Raw genomic sequence first — 9,151 nt, 5'->3', positions numbered from 1 at the left:
GTGTGTGTCTCTCTCTCTCTCTCTCTCTATGTCTATTCATTTGTCTGTCTGTCTCTCTCTGTCTGTCCCTCTGTCTGTCTATCTCTCTCTCTTTGTCCGTCTGTCTGTCTCTCATTCTGTCTGTCTGTCTCTCTCTCATTCTATCTGTCTGTCTCTGTCTCTGTCTCTCTTTCTCTCTGTCTGGCTATCTCTCTTTCTCTCTGGCCCTCTGTCTGTCTGGCTCTCTTTCTCTCTGTCTGTCTCTCTTTCTGTCTGTATCTCCATCTCTGTCTGTCTCTGTTTCTCTCTGTCTGTCTATCTGTCTGTCTCCATCTCTGTCTGTCTCCATCTCTCTGCAACCAACGACCTGTACATTCACCTGTCTCCCTCTCTCTCTCTCTCTCTCTTTCTCTTCTCTTCCAGCTGAAAGATGCTGAGGCAAGACGATTCTTCCAGCAAATTATTTCAGGTGTTGACTATTGCCACCGCCATATGGTGGTACATCGTGATTTGAAACCTGAAAACCTTCTTCTGGACCATCGGCTCAATGTGAAAATTGCCGATTTTGGTGAATATTCAGTTACAATTATTATTATTCTTTTTAACTCAAATTTTGTTGGAACTCCTGGAATCTTGCATGTGTTGCAGGCTTGCTACCTGCAGCCTAGGTACCATGCTATCCGTTCTTTTCAATTATCTCATACTTTCCTGATTATTCTGGCTGTGCCAAGGAGGCAAACCTTTTGTAACAGTTCTACTGGGCACTCTATTCCAATTTCCTTTATATTCCTCCTGATGCCTTTTATTATTATTATTATTATTACCACATTCTCTGAGTAGTTGGCGTGAGGAAGGGTATCCAGCTGTAGAAACTCTGCCAAATCAGATTGGAGCCTGGTGTTGCCATCCAGTTTCACCAGTCCTCAGTCAAATCGTCCAACCCATGCTAGCACGGAAAGCGGACGTTAAACAATGATGATTATTAAGGTGACGAGCTGGCAGAATCGTTAGCATGTTGGACGATATGCTTAGCTGTGTTTCACCCATGGCTGCGTTCTAAGTTCAAATTCCACCGAGGTCGACTTTGCCTTTCATCCATTCAGGATCGATAAATTAAGTACCAGTTGCGTACTGGAGGTCGATGTAATCAACTAGCTCCCTCAGCCAAAATTTCAGGCCTTGTGCCTTTAATAGAAAGGCATCGGTTATCAAGCGATGGTGGGGGGACAAACACACACACACACACACACACACATATATATATATATATATACGACGGGCTTCTTTGAGTTTCCGTCTACCAAATCCACTCACAAGGCTTTGGTTGGCCCGATGTTATAGTGAAAGACACTTGCCCAAGGTGCCACACAGTGGAACTGAACCCGGAACCATGTGTTTCGTAAGCAAGCTACTTACCACACAGCCACTCCTGCGCCTATATAAAATCCTTCTTCACTACCAGCGATCCCACTCGTACACCGTTGATAATTTGTACTCTGTTGTCACTTTCCTCATGGATAATAATATTTAGTTTAATAAGTACAACGAAATAATCGTTTTCTGCTGTCGTCATGTTAAAATAGCTGTCAGCACTGAGTTGTGTCCCTTTGATATTGCATTTCTTGTCGCTGGTTGCAGTGACGATGTCGCACGCCGCGGTGCTGGTGACGTCACTGTGGTTTTGTTTTTGTTGTTATCAGCAATGTCTATGTTCGTATTTTCTCAGGGCTTTCAAACATGATGATGGACGGAGAGTTTCTGCGAACCAGCTGCGGTTCACCGAATTACGCTGCACCAGAGGTTATTTCTGGAAAGTAAGTATAATTAATTACGTCCTTTTTTTAATTGTGAAATTGTCCATGTGATTTCTACATGTGTGGGTCTCTGCTGCATGTTATATTTATATTGCAAACAATATAAATTGAAATTAAATTAAAACTCCCAGTAAGGGAGGTGTTTTAAGGTCCTCATGGAAAAACCCACAAAAGCCACAGGTGCCTGAACAACAGAGCAAGAGCCCTTCTTTTTTTTTTACAGGTACACACTCAGAATTGGTCCATTCACACTGGCCCTTCTTTCAACATTCACTCATCTTTCAACAAACTTGTTACAAGGCAACACTTCCCCCTCCACCCTCAACTTCCTTTTCAAGTGACACTTGAAGAAGTTGATGAGGCCTTGGCCAAAGAGGAAAGGGTCTGACTTTAGCCCTTTCAAACGAGTCCACCATACAACCTCTTTCGCTACAGCCAATAGAGAAATAAAAATTGCCTGCCCCTCCTGGCCAAAAGAGGGTGGCATGGCAATAATAATAATAGCTTCAAATTTTGCCACAAGAGCAGCCATTTTGAGGGAGAGGATGAGTCGATTACATCGACCCAGTGCATAACTGGTACTAATTCATCGACCTCGGCGGAATTTGAACTCAGGACATAACGGCAGATGAAATACCGCTAAGCATTTCACCCAGCGTGCTACCGATTCTGCCAGCTCACCACAATAATAATAATAATAATAATAATGATAACAATAATAATCCTTTCTACTAAAGGCACGATGCCTGAAATCTTGGGGGATGGGAATAGTCAATTACATTGACTCCCAGTGCTCATTTGGTACTTATTGTATGGACCTACCCTCCCCTCCCCGCTAGAATGGAAGGTCACGTGAACCTCTGTGAGATTTGAACTCAGGATGTAAGCAATTTGCCCAGCATGCTTACGACCCTGCGAACTTGCTGCCTTGAGAACAGCAGCATAAGAAATAGATGAGAAATTGGGAGATGGGGGGTGGGGTGGGGCATGAGAGTGATACAGTGTCGGAGGCAAAGGTCAAAGTTACCTGTTTGTCTTTGTGTGTCTGTCTCTCTCTTTCTCTCTCTCCCCCTCTCTCTACTGTACTAATGTCTCTCTCTCTTTTTCTCTTTCCAGACTGTATGCTGGTCCAGAGGTTGACATCTGGAGTTGTGGTGTTGTTTTATATGCCTTGCTGTGCGGAACGGTACGCTGATACGCTCAATTTTTAACACCAACGCGCACACACACACACACACACACACACTCTATCTCTCTCTTTCTTTCTCTCCCTGTCTTTTCCCTCACTATTTCTCTTTTCTCTCTGTCTTCCCATCTCTTCCTCTCTCTCTGTCTTTCTCCCCTCTCATTCTCCTTGTCTTCTCCCTCTCTCTCCCTCTTTCATTCTCTCCTCTCTCTTTCCATGTCTTTCTCCTTCTCTTTCATTCCCTCCCTCTCTTTCATTCTCCCTCTCTTTCATTCCCTCTCTCCTCCTCCCCCCTCCACCATATGCCAGTATCCAGAGATGAAGCAATGTCCCTCTGCTTCTCTGGTTTGCTTTTTACTCTGTGAAACAATTTGGTGATGCAAATCTGTTTTCTCTTTTGTCTCTCTGTCTTCCTTCCTTTCTTCCTTCCTCCCTCCCTCTCTCTCCCTCTCCTTCTCTCCCTTCCTCTCTCCTTCCGTGTGTGTGATGAGGCAATGTCTGTGCTCTTTATGGACCTTGCTGTGAGATGGTAAAGGGATGGCCCTTTTTACTCTCCTTATATGCTCTCTCTCTCTCTCTCTCTCTCTCTCTCTCCCCCTGTATCTCTGTCACTCTATCCCACCTCTCTCTATTCACCCCCTCCCCCATTGCAATCTATCCTACCTTCCCCACCACTTCCCCATCCGTAACTGAATGCTAGCCACAGCCTCCTCATCATCTCCATCCTTCTTCTAATCCTTGTCGTTTCAGCTTCCATTTGATGACGAACATGTTCCAACATTGTTTAGAAAGATTAAGTCCGGTATGTTTCCAATCCCGGATTATCTAAGCAAGGACGTCACTAATCTATTGGTCAAATGTCTACAGGTAGATCCATTGAAGAGGGCCACCATAAAAGATATCAGGTAAGGATTGCTCTGTGTTACAGTTGTGCAAGTGAAGGCGCATGGCTTCAAAACTTAGGGTCAATTTGCTCGATTAAAATCCTTGAGTGTGGTGCTCCAGCATGGCAGCAGTCCAATGACTGAGACAAATAATAGAAGAAAAGAAAAAATATCATTGGGAGTGAGATTCAGCTGTTATGTTGCTGCTGGATGTCTGTCACTGAAGAGTCCAAGGGAGGGTGAAATCACAGGACGTGACTGTTCCATTGGCTGCAGCAGATGATTCTCGTTTGTCAATGATATAAACACGTGCCTCTTCTTTGTAACTTTTTCAAACCAAAACGTCTCTTAAATAACTCTTTGCTATCTCAAACCAAATGAGAAGGCCTCTATGTGGATCACTCAACATGCTAGAACTGGCAGCCAATTCTTCTTTAAATCTTTAAATCACACCATACCGGTAGATATCAGGTCTGGCAGAAACCTATACAGACTCATAAGGCCCGCGAGGGTACAATGCTTTCCTCATGAATGGGTCATTAGTTTATCTTACAGTGAGTGCTTTTGATACCAAACTGTCCAAGACTGCTCATGGAACAAAATTAAAACCTTCCATCATAATTCCATGTTTATGTTCCAAACATCAGATTAATAATGGTAAAGTTATTTGACTAAATTCTTCCTTATTTTCAAGATTATTTGAAGCAAAATTGGATGAACTTCAAGAGAAATATGGTAACAAAAGGGTTAAAGTGATCTTCCATCAAAACTCCATTTTAACCTTGACCTTTGTTTTTCAGAGAACACGATTGGTTTAAAGTTGAACTCCCACATTATCTGTTTCCCTCTGTTGATGAAGACTGTAACGTCATTGATACGGATGTAGTGAAGGAGATTTGTGAGGTAAGAACAATGTGATGTGGTGGCTTTGATGCTGTGTCTGATGTGGTGACCTTGATGCTGTCTGTGATGTGGCAGCCTTGATGCTGTGTCTGTGATGTGGTGGCCTTGATGCTGCGTCTGCGATGTGGTGGCCTTGATGCTGTCTGTGATGTAGTGGTTTTGATGCTGTATCTGATGTGGTAGCCTCGATGCTGTGTCTGTGATGTAGCAGCTGTGATGTAGTGGTCTTGATGCTGCGTCTGCGATGTGGTGGCCTTGATGCTGTGTCTGTGATGTGGTGACCTTGATGCTGTCTGTGATGTAGCTGCCTTGATGCTGTGTCTGCGATGTGGCAGCCTTGATGCTGTGTCTGCGATGTGGTGGCCTTGATGCTGTGTCTGTGATGTGCTTGTGTTTAATGTATGTTTGTGATGTAGTGGTTTTAATCCTTGTCCCACTACTTAATCCAGTGTCTACCTCTTTTTCTTTCAGAAATACAATGTCACCGAGAATGAAGTGCGTTCGGCCATTTACAAGAACGAGCCCCACGATGAGTTACTAATTGCATATAACCTCGTTATTGATAACAAACGAATAGAAACTGAAGGTCAGTCAATCATTGTGCACCCACACTCACTGGCAGCCTTCACTCTCTGGCGGCCTTCACTCACACTCCAAGGCAGTCTTCTCTCACACTCTCTCTCTCTTTCCTATAGATACACATGTCCAGTTTGAACTTACTGTCTGTCTGTCCGTGTCTTCTCTTTGTCTCTCTGTTTGCCTGTCTGTCTATTTGTCTCTGTCTGTCTGTCTCTGTCAGTGTAACTCTTTCTCTCTCTCTCTCTCTCTCTACCTGCTTGTCTTTGTGTGCCTCTCTGTTTTGTCTCCCAGTTTCTGTCTGACAGACATGCAGACAATAAGACGCACAGACAGAGCTAAGCTGAAAGATACGTCCACACACATGCACAAGACAGTCTTCTTTCAGTTTCCATCTGCCAAATCCACTCACAGGGCTTCGGTCGTCCCAGGGCTGTACTAGAGGACATTTGCTCAAGGTGTCACACTGTGGGACTGAACTCGGAAGCGTGTGGCTTGGAAGCAAGCTTCTTAACTCACAAGCAGACACCACTACAATACTACATCAAAACCATACCATACAATACCACTACAGCACTATACCATTGCTTTTACTATTCCATGACCGTTCTTTCTTTTCTGTTTCTCAGCATGCCGAGAAAATAAGGATTTTTTCTTAGCATCAAGTCCTCCAGCAGATTCATTTATGCTGGTAAGTAGTATTATTATTATTATTATTATTATTATTATTATTATATAAGGTGGTGAGCTGGCAGAATCGTTAGCACACTGGGTGAAATGCTTAGCAGTATTTTGTCTGTCTTTACGTTCTGAGTTCAAATTCTGCTGAAGTCGATTTTGCCTTTCATCCTTTCGGGGTCGATAAATTAAGTACCAGATGTGTACTGGGGTCGATCTAAGCGACTGGTCCCCTCCCCCAAAATACCGGGCCTTGTGCCTAGAGTAGAAAAGATTATTATTAAGGCAGCGAGCTGGCAGAATCATAAGTAAAATGCATAATGGCATTTCTTCTGTCTTTGTGTTCTGAGTTCAAATTCTGCCACGGTTGACTTTGCCTTTCATCCTTTCGGGGTTGATGAAATAAGTACCAGTTACACAGTGGGGTCAATGTAATTGACTTTATCCCCTTCCCACAAATTTCAGGCCCTGTGTTTATAGTGGAAAGGATTATTATTAAAGCAGTGAGCTGGCAGATTCGTTAACATGCTGGACGAAATGCTTAACGGTATTTTGCCAGTCGTTACGTTCTGAGTTCAAATTCTGTCGGGGTCGACTTTACCTTTCATTCGTTCGGCGTCAATAAAAATTTCTGGCCTGATGCTTTAGTAGAAAGGGTTGTTGTTGTTGTTCTTCTTCTTCTAACATGAACTTCCTTTATTTTTACCTTACAGTCAAGTCCCCTCAAACCTCACCCAGAAAGAATGCCAGGTAAGTTCAAATATTTTGTGTTTTTGGAATTATTTCATTAACCCTTTTGATACCAACCCGGCTGAAACCCTCTCTGGCTCTGTAGTACAAATGTCTTGTTTTCATAAGTTTTGGATTAAAATCTTCCACCAAACCTTAGTCACAATTTATGTTCCTAACACTAGCTTAATGATAACGAAGTTATTTTACTAAACTCTTTGTTATATTTAAAATTAATTGAAAGAAACACAGAACATCTCAACAGAAATATGGTAACAAAAGGGTTAAGAAGAAAAATAATCAGCAGAAGACATAAGAGAAGGAGACCTCAATGTGGTCAGTCTATATGCTAGAAATAATAGCCTAAATTTCCTTCATCCATACCCTGTGTCACAACAGTTAGCTGGTGCTGGCCACTTGAGCCTACTGGCGAGTATTTAAAGAGAAATTTGGGTTTACCGTGGATTACCCTTAGTAGACTGACATGCCTTAATATGGTAGTATCCCCTTTTGATCAGTGTAAACCCAACTGTTTTTGTGTGCTGTAACTAATCCTTCAATATTGATCTGTTTGTCTTCGGCCCTTGTGGCCAATAAAAGAAATCATTATGATTATTGTTATTTTTGTTATTATTAATATTATTACTGTAATTGTTTGCCTATTGTGTCTTTCAGAATTAAAGAATGTAAGCCGTACCCTCGACCCACTGTTAGCTACTGAGAATAAACTTCACCACACTCCAGCCAAGAAAGCGAAATGGCACCTGGGTAAGCATATCAGTTCCTACCTCGTGTGTGAGTTTACGAACGCCTCTCGTCATGAACAAATTGGTTTATGAACAATTTTTGTAACATTAAGTGTCTCAGGTGGCACACTGTGTCTCGAGTAACACACATGAAATCAGCAACAATGGTTGGCAACAAGGTGGGACAATCAGTAGCAGAATGTCTGTCTGCTGCCTTGCTTTCACTCAGTACACATCCCTGCTTGAATTCACCAGGTTTTTCTTGAATTTCTTAGGATCAAAATAGTTTTGGTTTATGAACATTTTGGATGACAAACGGCCTTCAGGAACACATTAGATTCGTAAACCAAGGTTGCTCTGTATACCATTATCATTGTTTTAACATCCAATTTTCCATGTTCTGCATGGGTCGGATGGAATTTGTTGAGGCAGATTTTTCTGCAGCTGGATGCCCTTCCTGTCATCAACCCTCTCCTGCTTCCAGGCAAGGTGATATTTCTTTGTGGCCAGAAATGTTTTCATGAAAGACTGGAAACGAAAAATACACTGCCTGTATGACAGTGGCACTTGTTTACAACTGTTATATAGTCTCAAAACAAAGAGACGCGTGTGTGTGCACACACCCACGCACATGCATGCGCATGTAGTATACACCCACGCTCACACAATGGAATTCTTTCAGTTTTTGTCTATCAAATCCACTCAGAAGGACTTGTCCAGCCCAAAGCTATATATTAGAAAATACTTGCCCATGGTGCCACACTGTGAGACTGAACCTGAATCCATAAGGCCCCAAAGTGAGCTTCTTAACCTCACAGCCAAGCCTGCACCATGCCTGAATGTAACAACGTAATTTGCTGGGAACAATAATGGGGTAAGAGGTGGTTCCATATTCCTCAAAATCCCTGGAGCTCATGAAACAGGGTTCCAACACCAGATGCAGTTTGAAGTTTTACCCAGACAAGTTTCAAATTAAATCTAATTTGAACTACATTTATCATAATCCCCTATTATATTACAGGTATTCGGTCTCAAAGTAAACCTCAAGACATTATGTACGAAGTGTTCAGAGCTATGAAAACCTTAAATTTTGTGAGTAAATTTTAAAAATTTTCTAATTTGTTTTCTATGTTGTCTGTTGTGTGACATGTCGGTATTAGATGGTGGTGGGCATGGTTGAGTTACTTATACGTAGAATTTTACTATATTACATATAGTATTTATATGCACGTTAATGGATTATTGTTGTCATGACGTGTGATGAAAGACAGAGCTAGTGTCAACCTTTAGGCACAAAAACAACTCTATTCATACATATATATATATATGATGTACTCCCCTGTTGAAGATGACATGAGCGTTCAGCTTTTTGCCCAACGACCTGCACAAATGATTTGCAAGTGATCAAATGTATGTGTTGTACATTGGCTTTCTTTCTCTTTCTCTCTCCATCAAATTGATGTTGCCTGAACAGGTGCAGTGCATCACACATCAGGTGTCGAAGTGATCACAGAGCACGAGATGGTCTTGGAATTGAAACCACAATCACATGATTGTGAGTGCAACACCCTAACCGATAGGCCATGGGTCCTTATATATATATATACACACACACACACACACACACACACACACACACACACACACACACACACA

General features: G+C 42.3%; 1 protein-coding gene across 1 annotated transcript in view; it reads left to right on the top strand.

Annotated features, from left to right (window-relative positions):
• LOC106875312 (5'-AMP-activated protein kinase catalytic subunit alpha-2) overlaps nucleotides 1–8,674 on the top strand; it is a 16,943-nt gene extending 8,269 nt beyond the window's left edge. The window contains exons 3-13 of the mRNA XM_014923400.2: nucleotides 1–60; nucleotides 403–547; nucleotides 1,706–1,793; nucleotides 2,910–2,979; nucleotides 3,730–3,884; nucleotides 4,664–4,766; nucleotides 5,238–5,352; nucleotides 5,972–6,033; nucleotides 6,734–6,770; nucleotides 7,425–7,517; nucleotides 8,517–8,674. The exon at nucleotides 1–60 is cut by the window's left edge and continues 67 nt beyond it. Coding sequence (XP_014778886.2) covers nucleotides 1–60; nucleotides 403–547; nucleotides 1,706–1,793; nucleotides 2,910–2,979; nucleotides 3,730–3,884; nucleotides 4,664–4,766; nucleotides 5,238–5,352; nucleotides 5,972–6,033; nucleotides 6,734–6,770; nucleotides 7,425–7,517; nucleotides 8,517–8,602 — 1,014 coding nt within the window. The 3' untranslated portion in view covers nucleotides 8,603–8,674. The remainder of the gene's footprint in view (nucleotides 61–402; nucleotides 548–1,705; nucleotides 1,794–2,909; nucleotides 2,980–3,729; nucleotides 3,885–4,663; nucleotides 4,767–5,237; nucleotides 5,353–5,971; nucleotides 6,034–6,733; nucleotides 6,771–7,424; nucleotides 7,518–8,516) is intronic.
• Nucleotides 8,675–9,151: the final 477 nt, after the last annotated feature.

Source organism: Octopus bimaculoides, chromosome 28 (assembly GCF_001194135.2).
Source record: "Octopus bimaculoides isolate UCB-OBI-ISO-001 chromosome 28, ASM119413v2, whole genome shotgun sequence".
In the NCBI taxonomy this organism is placed as follows: domain Eukaryota; kingdom Metazoa; phylum Mollusca; class Cephalopoda; order Octopoda; family Octopodidae; genus Octopus; species Octopus bimaculoides.
This window is presented reverse-complemented; position numbering and strand designations above follow the sequence as displayed.